Source organism: Oncorhynchus mykiss, chromosome 8 (assembly GCF_057628025.1).
Source record: "Oncorhynchus mykiss isolate SJ-2025 chromosome 8, ASM5762802v1, whole genome shotgun sequence".
Classification (NCBI taxonomy): Eukaryota; Metazoa; Chordata; class Actinopteri; order Salmoniformes; family Salmonidae; genus Oncorhynchus; species Oncorhynchus mykiss.
In genome coordinates this window covers 33,235,748-33,261,348 of record NC_143029.1, presented here as the reverse complement: position 1 = coordinate 33,261,348, position 25,601 = coordinate 33,235,748, and the positions used below count along the sequence as shown (strand labels likewise).

The window sequence follows — 25,601 nt, the reverse complement described above, 5'->3', positions numbered from 1 at the left end:
TTAGCATCGTGTTGTTACAGTTTGTTATTTCTTTGGTACTATTTTCACGAGTACAGCATGTGGCAAAACCTCACAACTCTTTGTACAAAACTCAAAACAGAACATCAAAAAACTGCAGTTTTGTCAAAACACTGAATCACACAGTAACTTTCTCACCAAACCTAATCGGTGTTTCATCTAGAAATACCTTTCACATAAAGTCATTTCCTTTCACAATGCACTGCTCACAATACTTTTCATATGATTTGACCGTCACTTAATCCAACTGTGCTAACTGGTTAATCACTTAAAGATTTGTAACTGGTTTGTCTACTATATGTGGATTTTGAGAACTACAGAAATAGAATGTGTGTTTGTAAAGTATAAACATGTAAATGACATGTATGATGCATGATAACCATACAGAATGACTACTCGTTATTGCTAATTGATTTCATATGGTGGTAACCACAATTGGCCATCAAATAGATGTAAAAGGGGTTGTGTGAACACATTTATTTCAACATGGAGCAGAATAGACAGCAAGGGAGAGGAAGAAATCAAAGAGCTCGTGGACAAGGGGCCTATCAGAGAGGTGGGCATGGGCCCCATCAAAGAGGTCAAAGAGGTGGGCATGGGCCCCATCAAAGAGGTCAAAGAGGTGGGCATGGGCCCCGTCAGAGGTGAACATCAGAGCGAGGGAGGCAGACAGCAGGGAACTATTGTGTCTAATGAAGTCCGGGCCATCGTCGTTGACCATACGGTAAAGAGAGACCATGGCCGAGGCTGCCAGATTAGTTCACCCCAATCTGAAAAGATCAACTGTCAATTCAATCATGAGAACATTTCGCCAGGATTTGCAGGATATCCCCTATGCTTTACTGTTACATTTACAGCAAATGACATATTGTAATGCATGTCAATTCATGTTACAGAATTCTTACAGTACTTTCTATTGACAGTATCCTCTGTTCTATGCTCAGAATTGACAGAAGACCCAATGGTGGTGCCTGTGGCCTTGTGCTGATCGACCAGAAAGAGTGGGAAGTGGTGGAAATGGTGAGGGCCAGGAGTGACATATGGCTGTCCTAAATAAAGCGGGCCATTGAGGAGAACGATGACACCTTTGCCAACGTGGCATCCATCGGCATACTAACAATCGCCCGCCTTTTGAAGAGGCACCAGGTACTGTATCTATGAAACACATTTACCTGGTGCCTTTTGAGAGAAACAACGACTGGGTGAAAAAACTGTGGGCCAAGTATGTTCAGGTACAGCCCTGGTATTACTGTTACTTCACAATACCATATTGGAACTATACTTTAAAAATAACTAACCAAAATATATTTTTGGAGGGTGATGGTGCTTGATGAAGCTGTGAACCATCACAAGTATATCTTTATTGGTGAAGCGGGCTTCAACTTGGTCAAAACTCGGCGCCATGGGCGGAACCTCATCGGCCAACGGACGACCATCCAAGTGCCTGGACAACATGGGTGAAACATCTCCACCTGTGCAGCTATTGCTGAAGATGGTGGGGTAGGACGTAGGTCATTACTTGGATCCTACAACACTGCACACCTCATTGTTTTTCTCAATTAAATTGAGCAGGCCTGTCAAAGGTGAAGGGGACTCCTATGTCATTGTTGGGGCAATGTCAGGTTTCACCATGCATAGTTTGGCATAGTTTGGGGCCCATCCCAGATTCGTGACCCTATATCTGTCCCAATTCTCTCCTTTCTTCAACCCTATTGAGGAATTATTTTGAGGGTGAAGGTGTACGATCGCCATTTCCATGAGCGTGCCACCCTTCTGGCCATGGATGAGGCATGTGACAACATCAATGAAGAGCAATGTCAAGCTCGGATTCGCCACGCCAAAATATTTTTCCAGCAGTACATGAACAATGAGGACATTCACTGTGGTGTGGATGAGAATGTATGGCCAAATGCTCAAGACAGGCTTGATGCAAATTAATGCGTGATAAACAGTAGGTTTTATTTTCATTCATTACATTTTTTTCATTTAATTTCTTACATGTGAAAACAGACAGTACACCTACTTTATGTTGCAATTCTATCGGAAAAGAAATCTAGATATATTTGCATGAATGATTGTAGAGAATGTCTTCATTGAGCACACCTTTGATTACACATTGGACAGATATTATGGAAATCATAGATTTTCTGTCAATTTTGTTGGATAATGTAAGTGTATTGCCGCATGTGAAAACTGTGTAATCTACTGCAATTTACAGTACTGTTGCATATTACTTTCAGTATTTCTAAGGGCGATTTGAAACTCGTATCTTCCATTGTTTGCTATTGGATTAACTGGTAGTTAAAACGACTAAATTGAAAAAGATGTCATTATGTTGTGTTTTGGTGATTAAACCAATGTTCTCATTACATTTCACAATCAACTTGAATTTTGAATCAATGGTTGTGTGGTGAGAGTTTATAATCCAAATGAATGCACAGTGACAGGTTTTGAATAGAAGACTGGCTGTGTTACAAGCGTGACCAGTTTGGAGTTTTATATTAAGAGTTGTGAAAATGTACCACATAATTGTGAATATAGTACCTAAGCGATTAGAAAAAAACTGTCAATCAGCTGCAAGCTCACCTCTGATTCTGCTAGCAGATGGAAACGGGTGTTTTGGAATGAAACGAGTCGTTATAGACTAAGAACGTTGTGGACGAGCCGTTTGTTTTGCCAACACACAGCCCTGTCTATGAGGTTCATTGACTGTCGCTGATGGGGATAGGACAGCAGAATTAAATGGTTGGCAGTGTAAGTGTGGTCTCACTGGGTGTATGTGCAGTAGTGCAAAGTAAAAAATACTTTAAAGTACTACTTAAGTAGTTTTTTTTGTATCTGTACTTTACTATTTCTACTTTTTTGACAACTTTTACTTTTACTTCATTACATAAAAATAAAAAAGTACTTTTTACTTTTTCCCTGACACTCAAAAGTACAAGTTACATTTAGAATGCATAGCATGACAGGACAAGGGTTCAATTCACACACTTATCAGAACTTCCCTGGTCGTCCCTACTGCCTCTGATCTGGCGGACTCACTAAACACAAATGCCTTGTTTGTAAATGATGTATGAGTGCCGCCTGGTTTGCTTAATACAAGGAATTTGAAATGATTTATGCTTTTTCTTTTACTTTTCATACAAAAGTATATTTAAAACCCAATACTTTTAGACTTTAACTCATGTAGTATTTTACTGGGCGACTTTCACATTTACTAGTCATTTTCTAGTAAGGTATCTTTACTTTTACTCAAGTACTTTTTCCACCACTGTGTGTGTGTGTGTGTGTGTGTGTGTGTGTGTGTGTGTGTGTGTGTGTGTGTGTGTGTGTGTGTGTGTGTATGTGTGTGTGTGTGATTGTGTGTGTGCGCGCGTGTGCGGTAGGAGGATGAGAGAAAGACAGAGAGACGGCTGGTTCCTGGCATTTGGGGCACTGATCTCTACATTCCGGGCTTTCTCAGACAGTGAAACACACACACACACACACACACACACACACGACACAGAGATGGATAGAACACGTCACCGTTTCCATCCTGTGCACACCGGGCAGTCTGCTGTGAGGAGGCCTGCACTGCAGAGAGCAGAGAAATAGTTTCCCTCGTCGCCCTATTATTTCACACCCACGAAAATGACTGAGTGATTTATACGATGCGGCTCCACTTGAAATACGAATTTTGTGACATATTGCAAATTTGGCAGGGGAAAAGGATTCAAAAAGAAACTCAAAGATGGTGAGAGTGCCAACAGAGAAGAAGCTCTTTGTAGGATTTATATTAGTGTGTGTGTGTGTGTGTGTGTGTGTGTGTGTGTGTGTGTGTGTGTGTGTGTGTGTGTGTGTGTGTGTGTGTGTGTGTGTGTGTGTGTGTGTGTGTGTGTGTGTGTTTGTGCGTGGGTGGGTGGGGTTTGTTTCATCAACAGACACTTGCCATCTTTTACCCATGATCCCGCTGTGAGGGGGAGCAGGTTTGTATTCACCTGGAAACACAGTTAAGTTCATTTTGCTCATTGTTTGTCTCTTGCTGCTTTATTTACCCAAACTTGTCCAATTAGGTGGAGTGTAAATGCTGTGAGATGCTGTTTAACGTTTCGTCTTACTAGAATGTAACGGTTTGATGCTTTACTGAATCAAAGTGGATTCCAGTACAACACGTGTCAGCCAAGAAGTATTCAACCTCATGTACACCATGAATAAAGTATGTTGGCCCAGCGTACGGTAGCCCTAAAGGGAAAGATTTTGTCAATGGTTTCATTCAGGGTCACTCATCATTGCTTGATCCATATTGTATCTTGGGGATTTCACCCTGAAGGCCTGAAGGCCATGCCTGGAAATGACTTGTCGTTATAAAATGGTTAGTTCCGGGCCACACATTTTGAGTGGTGAGAAGTCTGGGAGGATCTAAGCAAGAAAAATGTAATGTTCTTAAAAGTTTGGAATATTCTGCAGCTGCATCAATAATGGTCTTTCAACAACTCGCATACAATTAATATCCCTTATTTCTTATAGTACTGATATATATTTCCTCTTCATTGTTTGTCATTGTATTTGGGCCAGTGAATATTCTTCCTTTGTGTTCTGTCCCGAAGCTGGTGGATAATTAGGCTTCATTAGTCTGAGTGTGCCAACAACTTTTATTGTTCTTATTTTTCAGACCATTAAACTGAACATTTTGAAATGAGACACGAGAAGATAAACTGGGATGCATCATCAGTTACCAAGTACATCATCTGCAAGGTTATTCAGAATAGCCCCTCAATGTCAGCGGCTCAGAAACTCAGAAACGAGAGAAACTTAACTTGAGATTCCCCACTACGTGTCTCCCCCTGACTCACTATTAATGATATTATATTCAATATGATTTCAGAGAGGTTCTGTACCAGAACTGAGCTGAGGATTGAAGTGACCTAAAGTCACCCAAAGGCAGCAGCAGATACAGTATACGATTTAATTAGAAAACCTGAAAGCCATTTCACCCAAATCTTTCTGACTAATAGTTCTCACTTCCCACGCTTGTTTTAGTTGAGAATAATATTCTGTCCCTGGCCTTTTGTGGCGCTAATGCTAGTGTAATGATCTGACATATGCACCCAAACCTTGTGACAGAAACTAAAGCAGCTGTTTTGATGTTGTATTATTAGGAAAGCTGGTGCTAGAAACGTGAGAATGAAATTTCAAAAGGGAAGAAGAAAGCAGATAAGGAGCACTAAAAGGTTCACAACATATAACCAACTCAGCAGGCCTTGTGATTAGAGTGTCCTCCCTGAGATGAGCATTTTAGGGGTTCGAGCCCCGGTTGAGTCGTACCAAAGACTAAAATGAGACTCTAAAAAGCCTAGCAACAGAAAAAAAGGTTGCTGCCTTTCTGGCTCGGACAAGACTGCATTAAAGGGCCATGCCAGACTACATCACGTCATTTTCTATGAAGCTTGTGTACTTTGAGGTAACGATAAATACCGTATTCACTCAAACATGTATGCACACACACTGACACACAACAAAATGTTTGTGATAAAATTCACGACATTATATTCTAAAGCTAAGGATCAAAGGTGTTGAGTCCCACAGAGGGGGACATTCTAACACTGAATTCTAGTTCTTAACAGCCCTCCATCTCCCACTGGCTCATAGAGTTTACACTGAATGCATTTCACAAGCACAGCTGCTTGGAAAATAGGCCATGTAATATTTAATATTCACTCTCTCCCACTCTAGAGCCAATACAAGTATTCTTTGTGTGGCTGCATGTGGCAGAATATCACTATTGTTGAGTGTCACATTGCCAGACCCACCTTGATGGGTCTTCTGGCTCGAGCTGTTTTTACTTTTTTTTTTTACTCTGGAATGTATTAAAAAGCTCTTTCATTTACATTTGATACCTAATTTTGGCAGCTGTGCGTAAAAAAAAAAATGCTTTAAAATCACAATCTTAAGTCTTGAAATGGGCAACGGATCACAGTTTTCCCAGTTAAGCTCATTTCATGAATCAGTCGGACTCTCGGGCTCTCCTCCACAGCTCTGCGAATTCACAATTCGGAACTTTGAGCCTTTTTAATACCAATCCAAGGATAAGAATGGTGGATAGTGAGTCATGGCTTGATGAGTTCCGTTCTCTCTCTCAACAAAATACTACATATATGGTTGTCCTCTACATCATATGTGCATGTGTGACAATCACCATACCCAGATCCATTTTTTCATATATATATATATATCGCATTGGCAAATGCGCTCTTCGCCATACCTAATGTATCTTCTTGCACCATGCAAGAACCCTTGATAGAGGTGGTAATCTACTGAGAATGCACTGTGTTGATTAGAGCTACTCAATGAGAGCGAATGAGTATGTCCAGTCACTGATGGGATGTGAACGCTACAAAAGGAGAAAAGCATCTTGCCGTGATTCACCCTCTATCTGACTCAAGGGCTCTTTATTAGCAATCAAATAAAAATGGAATGTGTCAATGGAAGATTAAGGGGGGGGGAGAGAGAGAGAGAGAGAGAGAGAGAGAGAGAGAGAGAGAGAGAGAGCTGTGCTTTGTCAAGATTTGTCTCCATGCATTTCAATGCTTAGCCTACCCTGCATCATTACAGTTGCAATATTCATGAGATCAACATTGCAGAGGATACTTTTTGTTTTTCCCTTCCTCCAATATAGATTTTAAAACGTCCTCCTTCATTGCATTTTGTTGGACTATTAACACCCCCACTGTCTCTGTGTAAATGGATGTCCCTTTTCCTGTCAGGACAGCAATGCTTTGAACCAATTGGCCGGTAAGGAGAATGTTTTTTTACTTCCGTTTTTTTTTTCTGGTTCAATAAAGGTCAATGAACTAAGTAGACCAGGCCCAGCTGCTTTTGCATTGATGTCTATGGGAGACACACCCAGTTAAGTAGGCCAGAACTGACCTTTTAATTCTGAGTCAACTATCTCGGTTCCTCCACCAACTTCGGTTTCGCTCTCACAGCTAAACATCATATACCTCAAAGGGGGAGGAGGGATGGACGAAATGGAGGGAAGAGAAAAAAAAGAAGGGAGGAAGATCTCTGAGAAGAAGAGATCCACTTTAGAGAATGAGAACCACTATGGAATCCATCCTACACTGAGTGGACAAAACATTAGAAATATCTGCTCTTTCCATGACATAGACTGAGCAGGTGAATCCAGGTGAAAGCTATGATCCCTTATTGATGTCACTTGTTAAATCCACTTCAATCAGTGTAGATGAAGTAACTTTTTTAGCCCAGAGACATTTGAGACATGGACTGTGTATGTGTGCCATTCAGAGGGGGAATGGGCAAGACAAAATATTGAATTGCCTTTGAACGGGATGTTGTAGTAGGTGCCAGGCGCAGCGGTTTCACTGTGTCAATAACTGCAATGCTACTGGGTTTTTCACGCTCAACAGTTTCCCGCGTGTATCAAGAATGGTCCAACACCCAAAGGACGTCCATCCAACTTGACACAACTATGGGAAGCTTTGCAGTCAACATGGGCAAGCAATCCCTACGGAATGCTTTCGACACCTTGTAGAGTCCATGCCTTAACGAATTGAGGCTGTTCTAAGCGCAAAAGCGGGTGCAACTCAATATTAGGAAGGTGTTCCTAATGTTTTGTCCAGTTAGCGCAAGTAGTGAGAGCTAGCACTCTGCTTAGCGTGAAATTGAGACCAGCTCTCCTCCCACCATAGACAGCTCACATAGACCCATTTCACAACACCTCAGTGTGGTGTGCACTAGCCTTTAAGTATTTCCTCCATCTTGTGCTAAGAGTTTATAAAGAATAAGACAATACATAATGTATCCTAATTGATTACAGTAGGATTAGGGCCCTGCATGATTTGGTATGATATAGACTAAGAGTCTAGGACTAGACTGTTTCAAAATATTGGACTTCAGACTCCATTTCAGAACAGAACAGACAGACTTATCTGAACAATTTAACGTGGCATTGTGGAACGATAGCATCAATACTGAGGGAGTTGCCGGATTTCAACATTTGCTGGAGCTGTAGTGACACCTACTGAACATGAGATGTATTGTCATAGGGGAGGAGACGCCTAAATCTTTCTGCTCCCATTCTGATCGTATAACCAGGAAAAAGTGCTTGAAAATAAATGGCTTGTTAACGGCTGTCATCCACGCTAGATCAAACATTGTTAGGGTGACAAAAAAAAAGTAGGGTGGATGTGTTATCAAGCATAAACACTTACAGCACTCACTCTGCTAAGTAGATACCTAAATGATGTTATGGTTCACTTAGCGGAAATATACTTAAATAGTATCTGCATTCACCAAACATTACGCAATACTTGGGTGGTGAAATCTCAGTAAAACGACCCCGTTGCATATTTTAAGGAAGAGCACAGATCTGCATTGAAATTGGAGCAACATTAGACCCAATCATGTATCCACACGTGACATCAATTTCCCCATATTTTGTAATTATAGACTGAAAATCCTCTCCAACTTTCTGGAGATGACAGAATTAATTTAGGAGAAATTCTATACTAATAGTATTTAAATCTGTCTGTAGCAGTGTGCGAGAAGCCATAGGTCAACTACCACTGCGATGTATGTTATTGTCTGTCCCAGGTATGTGCATGAATGTGTTGTCAATCGGGTATTTATTCCATGTGATTGCTATTGTACATTTTGTATTTGATACTTTTGTGTGGAGCGCATATGCAAAATTAAAATACTATACGTTCGGAACAAGAATAATATAACAGACTGTTTCATGCGGATGTAATTAATGGAGTGTGGGAAAAGTCACGTCAACTAACACTGCAGTGTAAGTTTTTGTCTGTCCCAGAAATAAATAAATAAACAAAGATTGTATGAGCTCCAGTACTATCGTGTCCATGCCTCAGAAAGGATTTAGAACCGGAAGGTTACACCAAGTTGGAAACCAAAGTATAAGATTGTGTAATTAACTGTACCATTAAACCATAACATCAATCAAATAATATTACTCTGAAGTATGAGGACAACAGTATGTATCAATTAAAAAAGTAATTGATTTATTACAGGAATGCAATAAGATACAATTATCAAAAGCGTACATAACATAAGTCGTCAATATAAAAATGTAACATTTTGTCTGTCTAGAACATAGCATACACTGTAACCGTGGGCGAAGTCAAAGTGTTGCCAGGAAATGTGTAATTACAAATGACTCAAATTGAATGGAGACAAACATCCTAATTTTATCCTACCCAGGGAGGAACCCAATTTCAATAACCCCCAACGTTTATTAGCTTCACTTTGCCAGCCAAAACAAAGAAATCAAAGAGAATAAAAACATCACACACATCCTCTAATCTAATCGTCACAACTCAATCTAAATAATATGAGCGCACAACCGGGCCGCTACTGCTTTGATGAAACCAGTTTAGTCGAGCAACTCTGGAAATAAATATCTGCTCCACATACAGTACAGTGAGACATATGAAAATGTTCAGCTCTTTATTCGCTAATGAGATTACAAACATCACAATTCAATTCATACAGTTACATTTCATATGTCAACTCAAGTTTGATCAGTCTTCACACCTCTGATGGCGCCAGGAACTATTGTGCGCAACGTGAGAGTCTCGTTCCGGAGGGAAGATGCAAGTGTGGGAGTGCCTCGCCCCTAAAATGTGAAAACATACGGACAACGGCATACATCGTGATTGAATCCCACGATGTGTTTTGGCGCCAGCATGTGGTCAATAATGCCTCCGTCACAGGTCATCATTGGTTGCTCTATCATTCTCTACCCACTACAATTTGGGCAATTATATCATGTAGGCCTATATCCGTTATGTCTTCATGGTTTTTGATAGCCCAAAGCCCAAGTATGTTCAATCGCATTTATAGTTTTAGTAGTACATTATCATTTGGCCCTATGTCTATAACTGAGGGAAGTAGGGATGCTGAGGGTGCTACAGCACCCCTTGAAAAATCTTAAACTATATTCCTATGAGTGGCTGATGATAGAATGTAGTGGTCCTGTGTCTTGTGTATACTGTATATGTTGCCCCCTACTGGATATATGCAGGTATGATATGTATTATGGCACCAAATTCTCTACAATGATTAAAAAACAAAAGAAACTGTTGATTTCCTCGTCAGAGTGTCCTGCATCCTTTATGAATGCATTACATATGAACTAAGTAGGCCTGTAGTTAATATTGCATCAGTTATTTTAGACTGAGGTAGGAAGTATCTGAAGTATTTGGTGTGTGTGTGAAAAAACAGATCACTCACATCACAGGACAAAACAGAACAAATGTCTGATAAAACTATAGTTCCTCACAACGACAGCTCATTTTGGAAGTGGGCTGCTCATTTGATGGCTAGTTACTTAAATACCAGCCCCTCGTGCTTGGACAGCCTGGGTGGAGGTGCAAGCTGGTGGCACTGATATTTGGCGGTCTCTGCCACGTACACAGGCTTGTGGGCCTGGCTTAAACTAGCCAGAGCTGTTGGCGGCTGGGTACTCCTGTTTCAGCTGTCGTAGGCAGAAGAAGGAGATTATTTCTGTGCCCCCAGTACCCTTCAGTGACTGGCATCTAGGCACCTTTGAAATGTTTGTATGCTTTTTTTTAAATGTACATTTGATTGGCGGATTCAAATAAAGTATTTAATGTGTGCGTTACAGTTTAGCAGACCCACTTATTGAGAGCGACTTACAAGAGAAATTACGGTTAAGTGCCTTGCTCAAGGGCACATTGGCTTATTTGTCACCTAGTCTGCTCTGGGATTCAAACCAGCAACCTTTCGGTTACTGGCCCAACACGCGTAACCGCTAGGCTACCTGCCACCGTTTATGTGTGTGTGTCATCTAGAATCAACACTCATGGACAGCACTACTCTGTTTAGTAATGGTCTGGTTGTGTAGATGGTGATATAGTTATGACTATGTTATGATTAAATTGTGTGGCACTCCACGCTTGTCCTCAACCTGCATTAATCCCTGTTAAGTGGTAATCACTAATTACTAGACTAACATTTAAAAAAAAGTTATTTTCTAATCTGATTTAACACATGACCCCCACAAGAAGTCAGAAAGGCCATCAATTCATGCAATGATATTTAATCAATTAGCCAATAAGCGCTTGAAGGGCCTGGACAGGCCTTTTGGAGATCGCCGAAAACATCTTGACAAGGGTATGCTTGCTTTCTCCTGTTGAGACGTGGAGAGAAGATCCTCTGGAAGTGCAGATGTGGCAGCATGTGGAAATATGCTGGGCACTATAGAAGACCGATTTGACATGTACTTTCATTTAGGAATGATGTTATAATGTACAATGGCATCTATTCTCAGTTACAACACAAATTACATTGATACATGAGAACCAGCAACTTGAGTTTTACATAAGAGATTAGTAGACTAGATCATTTTTTTTATTTTCCAATAGCTTTTCTTTGTACACCAATATGGAATAGAAAATGTCCTGCTATATGTTCTCACCCAGGCTACTCTCAGCAGTAGTCTGGTCTTCGGACTCTGAGAGGTGTGAATCCTTATTGTTCCTCTTATTTGAGGATTAAGGTTTGGAAGAGAAAAAAAACAACATAATAATAATAATAATAATAATAATAACAACAACAACCGAATCTAACACACCAGAAAGATTCATAAATGAATGGATGGTTTTATATTTGGGACACTCGCAATTGAGTTATTTACTCACATTGAACAATTTTGGCAAGCCGTTGTAGGAACGAGAACTTCACTTTGCCAGCCTCCGCATCCTCAGCCAGAGGAAGCACTTTAGATCCGGTGGCTTCGAACAATGTTCTTGAGGCGGGCCTTATTACATATGTCGAGGAGCTCTTTACTCAAGGACTTGACAAGAATCCTATCAAAGGTATGGTCGTGAGTCGACACAGCCAGTTGGAGGATTTTCTCTGAGCTAAACTCCTCCGACAGATGTTTGTACTCTTTATGAATCCTCAGGCTCTCTGGATAAGCTTGGGTCTCAGAGGAGCCTGACATTGCACAGAAGACAGCCATTACCGTCGGGATCAGGTCTTGTGATGTGCGTGCGACATCAACTGGGGTTTTGGATTTTGGACAGAAGCCTCACCCCTAGCGTGTTGACGAGGCCGGTAAAAGGCATCATCAATGTCTGAGTTGTCAGAGGATTGGGATGGAGGCGAGCCATATTTGACCACATCTGGGCCCGTCGACATCTGATCACTGACGATTTTCTGAGCTACACCAGAATGACTGGTGGCATCTTCTTTCTCTCCGTCCATGTTGGCTTCAAAGCCTCGTACTACTTTGGAGGGTTCACTTATTACCACACTGACACAGGAGAGAGATGGCCGAGGGGGAGGACTTGCCACTCATTAAACTGCCTAGGTCAGTGACAGTGGACAGAGATACTTGGAGGGATTCTGGTCCCTCGGTTGAAGATGACACTCTGCTTTGGGCATCAGAAAGTCCATGACCTGGCTTACCATAACTTTGTTAAACAGACTGACTGTGCCACTCACTGAATACTGATGAAGAAGTGGAGCAGGAAATCCTATCTTCGGACGTGCTAGCCAACACACTGACTCCCTGAGCCAAACTCATTGATGCTAAAGAAAGCAAACAGCTGAACAAGCTCATAAGCTGTTGGGTTCCCAACCTTCTTGTCCTTTCTCTTCAGCTTAGTAAGAACTGTATTGGATGCAATCTTTCCAGCCGCCACGGTCACTGATGACGTTGACTTGGTGAGTAAGATCATGGGAGAGAGCACCAATCCTACTCTGATATATGACCTCCTCCATTCTAGCTATCCAAGCTGTCAGATCACAGTAACCTGCCCTTCTCCCTCTGGATATTCCTCCTTTATCACGGTATCTGTTATAGCAGACATGGATTTCCTGGCATCACACACCAATGTTTCTGGCTTAGTGGATTCGCTCATGTCGATGACTGGACATCTCACAATGGGTGGAGTAGTCCTCTCTGGTTAATCAGAAGGGATGGGAGTGCCAGGGAGAGCAAATTCCCACTCTTTTCCGTAATTTGGCTGATGACCTTGGCAAAGAGGAAAATGGATTCCAGGTCCTCACCACATCCACTGCTTACCTTCTCAATGTCCTCCAGCATAATTCCAACCACATTCCCTATTTGTGAAAGCTCTCCTGCAGTCACCGTTTGGTCAACATTTTTCTTTTGGAAATGAGAATATGGCTGAGGATTGTTTTGCCTTGAGCCATTGTTGCTTTGGCTTGTTTTTCTAGTTTGAAATAGTTCTTTGCTTTGACATGCAACGTGCCATTTGGGGATCTCTCTGGGTGCTTGTTGGCTTATCTAATTCAGCTTCCTTCACAAGATCTTTGACATCAACAACAAAGTTATCAATTATTTTCGACGCCTCCAAATCCACATCTGTCTGTATGAGCCCAATGGCCACAGAAATCAAGGATCCTGCCAGATGGGCCAGACGTATTCATTACATCTATTTCGTCCTCTGGATTGGTGTGATCATTGAAACACTTCTGGACTATGTTGACCATCTGTTCAGTTGCCAGAGTACCAGAGGCAACAGGGGAGGACTGCCGAGAAAGGGTTCTGCTGATAGGACAGAGTTGAGCTGTTCAATCATCTCCTTGAAAAGACCAGCAGTCAGCTCAGGTGGGCAAGAGGACATAATCTCATGGTCAGACAGTTGCTCCTGGACACTGCTGATGATACTGTCCTCTGACGTCCCTAGGTGGACTTTCACTGAGCTCTGGGAACTTCAAAACAAACAAGCAATGCATGATCAAATCAATCTCACTCACAGTAGTGGTGTGTGGGTAAAATCACTGAGGAAGCCAAGCCAAGCCAGCAAAAAAAAGCCATTTTACAACCTGTTGTGATAATTGCGGTGTTTGCTCTGTAATCAATTTGTTCATGAGCCACCGTGATGTACAATAAGGCCGTGACACCAAAAAGACAACAGTGGCGGACTAAATTCAACTACACATAGTTTGTTTCATCACAAAACCAGAGACCAACATCTGTCCGGTGAAATCCACAAAGCAAACGTTGCCTACAAAACAATTATCACCTGCAGCATGGTCAAACAAGTTCATGTTTTTCAATAGTTTACTATACAACTACTGATTTTGAAACACAGCGTTACCGCAAGTCAGCACAAAGACAACAGGAGCACAGCTATTCCAGCACCTTGAGGAAGTAGAAGAAAACGTAAGAGAAATCTACGTTCTCTCTCAATACCATGTTCTGATAGTGATATAATTGTTTTATAGGTCTCTTTGAATTAAACTGTCCACGCAGCCTTTCATCCTGACCACATCACAAGACAGATGTAGAGAACCAATGCTGTGGCTTATATCTCTACCTGCATCATTGTCAGTGCCCTGCTCCCCTGGCTTCCTGACACTACTATTCCTCTTCCACTCTCTGCAAGTCAAAGCACAGAAATGGTCCTATTCAGACCCCTTAACTTTTTCCACATTTTGTTACGTTACAGCCTTATTCTAAAATGGATTCAATTATTGATTTTTTCTTTCTCATCAATCTACACACAACACCCCATAATGACAAAGCAAAAAGTCTTTTTTTTTTAAAAAAAGGTTTGTAAATTTATTCAAAATGTAAAAAACGCAATTATCACATTTATTCAGACCCTTTAGTCAGTACTTTGTTGAAGCACCTTTGGCAGCCTCGAGTCTTCTTCTGTATGACGGTAAAAGCTTTGCAGACCTGTATTTAGGGATTTTCTCACATTTTTATCTGCAGATCCTCTCAAGCGCTGTCAGGTTGGATAGGGGGCGTCATTGCACAGCTATTTTCAGGTCTCTCCAGAGATGTTCGATCAGGTTCAAGTCCGGGCTCTGGCTGGGCCACTCAAGGACATTAAGAGACGTCCCCCGAAGCCACTCCTACACTGCCTTGGCTGTTTTCATTGGCCTGCTGGAAAGTGAACCTTCGCTCCAGCCTGAAATCCTGAGCGCTCTGGAGCAGGTTTTCATCAAGGATCTCTGTACTTTTCTCCGTTCATCTTTCCCTCAATCCTGACTAGTCTCCCAGTCCCTGCCGCTGAAAAACATCCCCACAGCATGATGCTGCCACCACCACCATGCTTCACCATAGGGATGGTTCCAGGTTTCCCCCAGATGTGACACTTGGTGTTCAGGCCAAAGAGTTCAATCTTGGTTTCATCAGACCAGAGAACCTTGTTTCTCATGGTCTGAGAGTCCTTTAGGTGCCTTTTGTCAAACTCCAAGCGGGCTGACATGTGCCTTTTACTGAGGAATGGCTTCCGTCTGGCCACTCTACCATAAAGTCCTTCTTGTCCTTCTGGAAGGTTCTCCCATCTCCACAGAGGTACTCTGGAGTTCTGTGAGAGTGACCATCAGGTTCTTGGTCACCTCCCTGACCAAGGTCCTTCTCCCCCGATTGCTCAGTTTGGCTGGGCGGCCAGCTCTAGGAAGAGTCTTGGTGGTTCCAAACTTCTTCCATTTAAGAATAATGAAGGCCACTGTGTTCTTCGGGACCTACAATGATGCAGACATTTTTTGGTACCCTTCCCCAGATCTGTGTCTTGACACAATCCTGTCTGAGCTCTTCGGACAAGTCCTTCGACCTCATGGCTTGGTTTTTGCTCTGACATGCACTGTCAACTATGGGACCTTATATAGACAGGTGTATGCCTTTCCAAATCATGTCCAATCAATTTAATTTAACACAGGTGGACTCCAATGAAGATGTAGATACATCTCAAGGATGATCAATGGAAACAGGATGTACCTGAGCTCAATTTCGAGTCTCATAGCAAAGGGTCTGAATACTTATGTAAATAAGGTATTTCTGTTTTATATTTTTAACATATTTTCAAAAATGTCTAAAAACCGGTTTTCACTTTGTCGATATGGGTAATTGTGTGTAAATTTAGTGCAAAAATTTATGTAATCCATTTCATAATAAGGCTGTAACGTAACAAATTCGAAAAAAGTTAAGGGGCCTGAATATTTTCCGAATGCACTGTAGCCTATGCCGTCCTATTGTGGATTTGTTTTGGTAGAACATGTACGATCCACTTTTCCCTCATCACTGTCTTACACTTTGAATTCGTCATCAGGATATACTACGAACCCATAAGCTAAGACAAACTCAAAAGCTTTGGACAGTTTTTTCCAAACTAGCTTTTCAATCAAATCCCATTATCACCAGCACGCCACCAGAACACGTGCATGTAGGCTACCATATTTTTCAGCATATCTTTTGGAAGCTTAAACTCATTGGGTAGGCTGCAATGAAAAAATTTAACTTAAAGTAATGGGGTAGGGCAGGCTATCCAGATAAACAAATACATAAATAGGCCTACACTTAATTGCAGTTCATAGGCACATTCCTTATTACAGTTTGAACTGAAATGAAATAGTGAAATAGGAGATTCAAGGATGAATGTGAGAGTGTCTCCTCTTTCTTTTTCCTTACTGATGGGCACGACTGCAAACTATTTTTTAAGTATTTGAATGAAATTATTTGTCATACTTTTAAGTTTCAATAACAGTATTTTCAATCAGTCTTCAAAATGAAAATGTTGAAGATGAGTCTATCCACTAGATGGCAGCATCACTCTGTTTAACTGGGCAAGTCTGTAACAAAAAAGCAACACATTTTTTCAAAGACACTAAGCTGTTTACAATTCGGTCTACTTCCATCTTATTATCTCATAGTCACATGGCAAAATAAATGTTAGGCTACATTAAGTAAGCCGGCGTGTCGGATTTCACTTTTTACCTACATTGTAGCCTAAACATGACAAAACACGTTTGTGGTTGAAAAAACGAAATAGCGCTCTGAATGTGGGAAACAAATGGAAAATTACAATATTATTGGCTTGTTTACGGTGCAAACCTACGACTAGGCCTAAATAGTGTCTGAAGGTCAGATCGTGGGGATTCCAATTGCTGCTGTCCGTGGTGCTGAATCGCCAACAAGTGCAAGCACTTGTTTGTTTACTGTCTGCTACAATTCTTCACATGGCATTGACACCACAACACACACACACCATTGTTTCCTATAACGGCTTAACCCTGTGAGACCCACTGTTGCAGCTATGCAAGATTTCTTAATATAATTGCATCCAATATAAACTCAAAAATAATGTCAAAACATACATAGTTTATGCATGTCCTTAGACCCAATTGTATCTTTTCAGATGAAAGTTTATTTTTTTAAGCTTCATATGTAGCCTACATGTTACACTCAGGCCATTAATTTCCACAATGAGCTCACCAAAACTCATCCAATAATGTGGCCTAATGCATCACAGTTTGGAGATGTGTCTTGTGGAAGTCGGACGCCCCCAGAGTCTGAGTCGGCTGACCCCTCCATCTGGGGCGATGACCAGACGCACGTGAGTGACCGGCCCAGACAGCGCCAGCGAGTCACATGAGTAAAAGTGCCTGTGATGGGCCTGCAGCTAGAACAGACAGGAAACAGTTCTCACCAAACTGATGTTTTACTGTGGCAGTTTGGAATGGTTATTATCATCACTGGTTGTAGGTTATGAGTCGTTTTCGTACTTAAGCAGTTGCACGAGGGGGGAAAAGTAAGTTAGGTGGACTGTTGACTTTGGCAGATGTTTCACGTCACAGAAACTTGGGCACATTAGAGAGTGAAGTGTGAAGCACAACACCTCTCACAGATGAGACAGATATCCTCCTTACATTTGCCAAGACCTGATTTAGTTGTTATACATGCACATTCAATATTGTTTACCTAAATAATATGTTTTGAAACACACACACTTGAACATTTAAACACTGAATTGATTAAAATGCTGAAAAAAAACATTCTGGATGAAAATGGGCTGATAAAGTCTCAGTAGGAGCGCTGATCTAGGATCAGGTCCCCCCTACGCAATGTGAACTTACTAAAAGGCTAAACAGATCCTAGATCAGCGCTCTAACGGGCCCAGGCATTGGAGTGAATTAAAGGGATAATGGTTGACCTACTTTCTGAGGTTGCAGAAGCACCCGCCATTTGTTTCCTGGATCGCTGCTCCACCTGCCACTCACATACTTCCCTTCCTCCTCTGGGGTCAGATGGCACGCTTCTATCTTACAGGAGTCTGGGAAGTTTCCTGCGTGTTGTCATCACATGATACAGTAAGAGAAACACAAAACCTCTGTCTCAGTAGTCTGTACAGTGGACTGACGTATTTACAACAGAGGCGAAAGATGTGGATGTCTCCATTGTGATCGCTTGTAATCTAACCTGTTACATTGTCATAACTAGAGAAAGGGGATACCTAGTAGTCGGTTGCATAGCTGAATGCATTCAACCAAAATATGTCTTCTGCATTTAACCCAACCCCTATGAATCAGAGAAGTGCAGTGGGCTTCCTTAAATCGACATCCACGTCATGGGCGCTCGGGGAGCAGTTGTTGGGGGTTAACTGCTTTGCTCAAGGGCAGAACGACAGATTTTTCCACCTGTCGGGTTACTGGCCCAATGCTCTTAACCGCTAGCCTACCTGCCCTAATCCTAACCCTAGTAACCAAGTCTTTAACAGTGACTGGAACAGACAGAATGTGTGTGCGTGCGTGTGTTACTCTACCTTTGAAGTGGTTGGTGTCTATCTCAATTTGGCTGATGACTCCGGGATGCCCCAGTCTGAGAACGGCCCACTCATAACCTGGTACCTGTAGGATGCCCTTCCCGTCCACCTGTGGAGCACAGTATCATGTCACCAGATGATACATCAGTGTCGTGTTCACCAAGGAGAAAATGTTTTGAAATAGAGTGAAACAGGGAGGTACTACCTGAAATTGCCAAAAAAGAACACAGATTTTCTGTAGAAAACATTTCAAAAAGTTCTACTCTGAATTGTCCTACTGAACACGATCCAGTGCTATTATGGCATGTGCCAAACTTAGCTGAATTTATTTTGCACTGTTGATGAAGAGCGGCAAGTAAGCATTTCACTGTACCGTTTACACTCGCTGTATCCTGTACACGTGACGAGTTACCTGTAGGTTTTTGGGTCTGTCCAGTCGACGGGCTGTCTCCCATCCATCGCCCATGTTTGCAGATCTTCCCAAACCTACAAGGTTATGACGTTTCCCGGTCAACCCAGTCTATAGACTTGTCTCATTTTGATATGTTCATTACCAATGGTATGCACTATCGATGAGATTCTGGACCGTTGCCAATATTTACATCATCATTAAAACATATCACAGGCCTGCCAGTAATTTCCCTGTATATATATATTAAGGAAGCCCTAACTATTCAAGACTCACACTGCTTCTTTCGACAACAATTTACATTCCCAAAGGTACATCATGAGATTGGAGTAAGATCTTTCAACCACAAAGGCCCAACTGACTGGAATCATTTACCAAATAGATAAATCATGTGTGCACTTCATTAGTGAAAGATAGATCAACAAATGAGATGGACACAGCTGGTTGAAAGAATTCTGCCTTTGTTATATCGGTCTGTGTTATATCTGTCTGTGTTATTCAGTATTTCCAAATGAATAGTGCGAAAATAAATATTGCCCTATTTGTTTTTACTTTATATTCCAGTGCCATCTGTACTGAAGTGATTGAGTCCTTAATCAGTATGATGACAGAAGCCCCATTGAAATGTTTGCAGAATGACAGCATTGGCATACCAATCATATTCCGGGGGTGGCCAAAGTGGGCGTCGCTGTAGCCCAGACAGACCCCACCGTTGACCAGGGCCACCAGGTCCAGCTGGTCCTGTGTGGGCAGGGCAGACCAGTCTTTCTGCCCAACGCCATAGACCTTCAGTCTAGCAATCCCCCCATCTGTAACACAAGCGTAAGTACAGATCCTTTATCAGGAATATTGATGAGAAATGATGTAACCAATAGCAGAGAGAGTGTCTGACGTGGAGGTGTTACCTGGGTACATGTTGAGTCGTAGGTGGGTGACTCTGCTGGGGTAGGTGATTGGGAAGTAGTTATGACAGGTGTCGGAGTAGCCAGGTTTCAGCTCTGTCACAGGAACAAGCTCCTCCCACAACTCAGAGTGCAACTGTCAATCAAACACAATTGATAATTGATCTTCTCCAGTGTGTGTGTACAGTGTCAGTGTAAACGGTTGTACCTTAGCAACTGCTTCAAACTGACTGTCGGAAGCAGCCATGCCAGTGCGGTCTCCCTCCAGGGTCAGTGCTGGGGCCTCATCTGATCAGACAGACAAAAACACAGAAACATACATGACTATGACTTTTGCCAATTGCAACTGTGTTGCTTCCGTCCCTCTCCTCACCCCAACCTTGGGCTTGAACCAGGGACCCTCTGCACACGTCGGTGACAATCACGCTCAAAGCATCGTTGCCTATCCCTCCACAAAAGTTACAGAAAATCTGCATTCTTACTGGACAAGTTCAGGTAGTACCTCCCTGTTTCACTCTATTTTAAAACAACTCCTTCAAGGTATCAGAGAAAGTGACGTCACCGATTGAAACACTACTAGTGCGCACCACGAACTAGCTAGCCATTTCACACTGGTTAGTTTGCGGATGTCATGTAGAATGTGGGCCTTGCTAATTCACGCCCCGAAACAGTTATTTTCTTGTCTTGTGAAAGCAAAATGTATTCTGTAGAATTCTGACAAACACTCCAGGAAACCAAACCAGGGTACTGAATTCCATATGTGAAAACACCCTATGGATCTTTCTAACCTATCATGAGGTATTAGACAGATTTTTTTTCCCTCACAATTTTTGGCAAAAGAGCTGATCTGATTGGTCAAGACCAATTAGTGGAAAAATATCAGAATTTTGCTGCCTGTGTGAACACAGCCTGTTACACAGTCATCCATACCCAGACACGCAGCCTGAACAGAGGCAGAGGGCGAGTAGTTTCCAGTAAAGAAGGACGTGTCCACATCCAGGCCATGTATGATGCCAGGTACACCCAGCTGGATGATGCACCAGTCATGACCTGGAAGAGAAAGCAGACATGGTCAAGCTTCTGTTTTCAGATTAGCCTAACTATGATCATTTAATTTTCCCACCAATGAAATGATTGTCATTTTGTGTCTCTTCAAGTTATACCAGGTATTCTTTTCCTTCTCGTCTCCCAGCCGTCCATCCATTTTCCGTACTCGGTGAATGCAGACGCTATGAACTCTGGTGGCTCTCTCTTCCAACCACGTGCAGTGAACAAAGGGAAGAGGGTGGTAGATGTGAATGGTAGTGGATCAACAGATGACAGTGGATTAGTAATGTAAGTGTGCGCACAGTACCTTCAGAAGATTGCTAGCTGGTGCAAACCATTCGTCTGTCGCAAAAATAACCTAAGATGATAGTGAGCACGTAAACAGATGAACATTGTCTCATGTTGTGTAATTTACAGTTTTCAAAATGTCAAACTTGTGCCCATGGTGTAAGACTTACATTTCCTCCAGCTGTCTCACAGGCCAGGTTATTAAACTGCAGAAAGTCTGGTTGACCACTGACAATTTTCACTGCTTTTCGGTCTGCCATTCTATTGCAGACTATAATTTACAATCCCGATATGTAACTCGATCCAGATTGAGAAAATAATTATCATTTACCTCATACAATAAGATAAATCTGCTTTTATATATTACAGCTTCCTGTACTTCCAAGTTTAAAAAAGCAGTCCACAACCACTAATGAATAGATTCTTCTGGTGCCTGTTTTCTTTCAATCAATTCACCAGGGCAAAGTCCGGTGACTGGGAAGTCATTGACAGCAGTGTTAACTAAACTAAACGAGATAGGTGGTGGGGGAATGGATTTTTTTTGTTTTGAATACTGTATATCTGTTCAAGATTGTTGTGCTCTAGCTTTCTTTTGTGGGATGAAAGCGTGAGCACCTTGTACAACCACGATGGGGTTATATTAAACTGGCCAGAGTTGCACGGGGCTATGGTCCGTCACGTGAGGGAGGCGCGCCCTGCTAAAATCGAACAGCAATCTGAACCGCTTGGTTATGTTTTTAGAAAGGCAGCATGATCCGTCATTCAGAAACTCTCTTTTCCATAAAATGCATGTTCACATTTTCTAGCCAGTTGTCATTTCCGCAGTTATAAACCCAGGTTCGTTACAGTACATTTCAACACTCGACTCTCTTGTGAAAACGTGAGCTGCTGTCTGATGAAAAGGAACATATATAGCTAGCTAGCTCCCAAACTGAAATACGATAAATATGTTTTGGAAAGAAGTTTAAATATACTGAACAAAAATGCAAACGCAACATGCAACACTTTTACTGAGTTGCAGTTCATATAATGACATCAGTCAATTGAAATAAATGAATTAGACCTTAAGCTATGGATTTCACGCGACTGGGCATAAGCGTGGCCATAGGTGGGTCTGGGAGGGCATACCCACTGGGAAGCCAGGCCTAGCCAATCAGAATGAGTTTTTCCCCAGGGATTTATTACAGATATAAATACTCCCCAGTTTCATCAGCTGTCCAGGTGGCTGGTCTCAGACGATCCCGCAGGTGAATAAGTCTGATGTGTAGGTCCTGGGCTGGTGTGGTTACACGTGGTCTGCGGTTGAGGCCGATTGAATGTACTGCCAAATTCTCTAAAACAACATTGGAGGCAGCATGTGGTAGAGAAATTAACATTCAATTATCTGGCAACAGTGCTGGTGGACATTCCTGCAGTCAGTATGCAAATTGATGTCTGTGGCATTGTGTTGTGTGACAAAACTGCACATTTTAGAGTGGCCTTTTATTGTCCCCAGCACAAGGTTCACCTGTGTAATGATCATGCCGTTTAATCGGCTTCTTGATATGCCACACCTGTCAGATGGATGCATTATCTTGGCAAAGTAGCCACGCTCACTCACAGGGATGTAAACATATTTGTGCAAAACATACTGGGATCTTTTATTTCATATCGTGAAACATTGGTCCAACACTTTACATGTTGCGTTTATATTTCTGTTCAGTATTATGCAGTATGCAATACGAATCGTCTTGATCATATAAAGGTAACTTCGTTGACAATTTATTAAAAGCTAGCCAATGTTAACAGACTAGCCTAGTCAACTACTGTAAATGTCAATTTGTGGTTCATTAGCCATCTCTGTCTGAATTCAGTTGTTGTATCATGTTTTGGCATGATGGTCTCATTTCAAGTAACTAGCAGCAGGCTTAGAAACATTAAATCATACACTTAGCATGGAAACACATAAAAGCATGTTTTGAGAAAGATGTCTGTCATGCTAGACTGGAGGTTTAAAAAAAACGACAGCTACATATGCATATGGTATAGCCTAGCACGTATAGCATACCTCGCTATACATCTTCTCTAAAAACAGTTGTACAATGTGCTCTGCAGTAAGGTAACCAGAGTTTGATTTCCAAACTATGAGTTCTCAAATAGCAGCTGCCCAATACCATGGTGGGCCTGCATAATGTTGGATGCATTGAAATATAAAGAATGGAGAATGATAACGAGCCTGCAGGATTATAGAAACAGCAGTTGGGAAATTAAACTTTTGTTTCAAATACTCAATGTTCATTGAATGGGAGTATATTAACTTTCCTACTAACCTTCTAAAAGTTGACGGTGCCAGAATCTCGCCAATCCATTCGTTCTTCTACTGACTGTGAGAAACATTTTCAATAATGTACGTTTCACGCATATAGATACGAACAAAATCACAAATAATGTTTCACCATTTGAGTATGGAGAAAAGTAACAAAAGGTGTCTCGGGCAGTATTTGACGTACAGTGCCTTGCGAAAGTATTCGGCCCCCTTGAACTTTGCGACCTTTTGGCACATTTCAGGCTTCAAACATAAAGATATAAAACTGTATTTTTTTGTGAAGAATCAACAACAAGTGGGACACAATCATGAAGTGGAACGACATTTATTGGATATTTCAAACTTTAACAAATCAAAAACTGAAAAATTGGGCGTGCAAAATTATGTAGCGCCACCTTTTGCTGTGATTACAGCTGTAAGTCGCTTGGGGTATGTCTCTATCAGTTTTGCACATCGAGAGACTGAAATGTTTTCCCATTCCTCCTTGCAAAACAGCTCGAGCTCAGTGAGGTTGGATGGAGAGCATTTGTGAACAGCAGTTTTCAGTTCTTTCCACAGATTCTCGATTGGATTCAGGTCTGGACTTTGACTTGGCCATTCTAACACCTGGATATGTTTGTTTTTGAACCATTCCATTGTAGATTTTGCTTTATGTTTTGGATCATTGTCTTGTTGGAAGACAAATCTTCATCCCAGTTTCAGGTCTTTTGCAGACTCCATCAGGTTTTCTTCCAGAATGGTCCTGTATTTGTCTCCATCCATCTCCCCATCAATTTTAACCATCTTCCCTGTCCCTGCTGAAGAAAAGCAGGCCCAAACCATGATGCTGCCACCACCATGTTTGACAGTGGGGATGGTGTGTTCAGCTGTGTTGCTTTTACGCCAAACATAACATTTTGCATTGTTGCCAAAAAGTTCAATTTTGGTTTCATCTGACCAGAGCACCTTTTTCCACATGTTTGGTGTGTCTCCCAGGTGTCTTGTGGCAAACTTTAAACTACACTTTTTATGGATATCTTTAAGAAATGGCTTTCTTCTTGCCACTCTTCCATAAAGGCCAGATTTGTGCAATATACGACTGATTGTTGTCCTATGGACAGAGTCTCCCACCTCAGCTGTAGATCTCTGCAGTTCATCCAGAGTGATCATGGGCCTCTTGGCTGCATCTCTGATCAGTCTTCTCCTTGTATGAGCTGAAAGTTTAGAGGGACGGCCAGGTCTTGGTAGATTTGCAGTGGTCTGATACTCCTTCCATTTCAATATTATCGCTTGCACAGTGCTCTTTGGGATGTTTAAAGCTTGGGAAATCTTTTTGTATCCAAATCCGGCTTTAAACTTCTTCACAACAGTATCTCGGACCTGCCTGGTGTGTTCCTTGTTCTTCATGATGCTCTCTGCGCTTTTAACGAACCTCTGAGACTATCACAGTGCAGGTGCATTTATACGGAGACTTGATTACACACAGGTGGATTGTATTTATCATCATTAGTCATTTAGGTCAACATTGGATCATTCAGAGATCCTCACTGAACTTCTGGAGTTTGCTGCACTGAAAGTAAAGGGGCTGAATAATTTTGCACGCCCAATTTTTCAGTTTTTGATTTGTTAAAAAAGTTTGAAATATCCAATAAATGTCGTTCCACTTCATGATTGTGTCCCACTTGTTGTTGATTCTTCACAAAAAAATACAGTTTTATATCTTTATGTTTGAAGCCTGAAATGTGGCAAAAGGTCGCAAAGTTCAAGGGGGCCGAATACTTTCGCAAGGCACTGTATGTAGTAGATTGTAATCTACTGAGTATGCAAAACAGTAGGAACACCTGCTCTTTCCATGACAGACTGACCAAGCGAATGCCCTGATCGCTTATTGAGGTCACTCACTACCTCTACTTCAATCAGTGTAGAAACCCATGCCCAGCCAAATTGAGGCCGTTCTGGGGGCAAATGGGAGTGCAACTTAATATTGTGTTCCTAATGTTTTGTAATGAGGGCACAATAGTATCCCACCCCGGTCAACAATGTAGCTGACCGATGTAGACATTTGATTTGTCATTTAACACTCT

The 25,601-nt window shown here is 41.8% G+C and overlaps 1 protein-coding gene and 1 long non-coding RNA gene across 2 annotated transcripts in view; both read right to left on the bottom strand.

The window, feature by feature from the left end:
- Window positions 1-25,601, bottom strand: part of LOC149981504 (uncharacterized) — a 205,070-nt gene that overhangs the window by 88,035 nt on the left and 91,434 nt on the right. The gene's annotated exons all lie outside the window — the stretch shown is intronic.
- On the bottom strand, window positions 17,173-21,870 carry allc (allantoicase). Its single transcript, XM_021612378.3, has 11 exons — window positions 21,404-21,870; window positions 21,253-21,303; window positions 21,062-21,149; window positions 20,829-20,948; window positions 20,107-20,186; window positions 19,902-20,034; window positions 19,650-19,805; window positions 19,000-19,073; window positions 18,588-18,696; window positions 17,983-18,110; window positions 17,173-17,447 (listed from the first exon to the last, which is right to left on the bottom strand). Exons 1-11 carry the CDS (start codon window positions 21,491-21,493, stop codon window positions 17,292-17,294), a joined length of 1,185 nt encoding a protein of 394 aa, XP_021468053.2. The 5' UTR covers window positions 21,494-21,870; the 3' UTR covers window positions 17,173-17,291.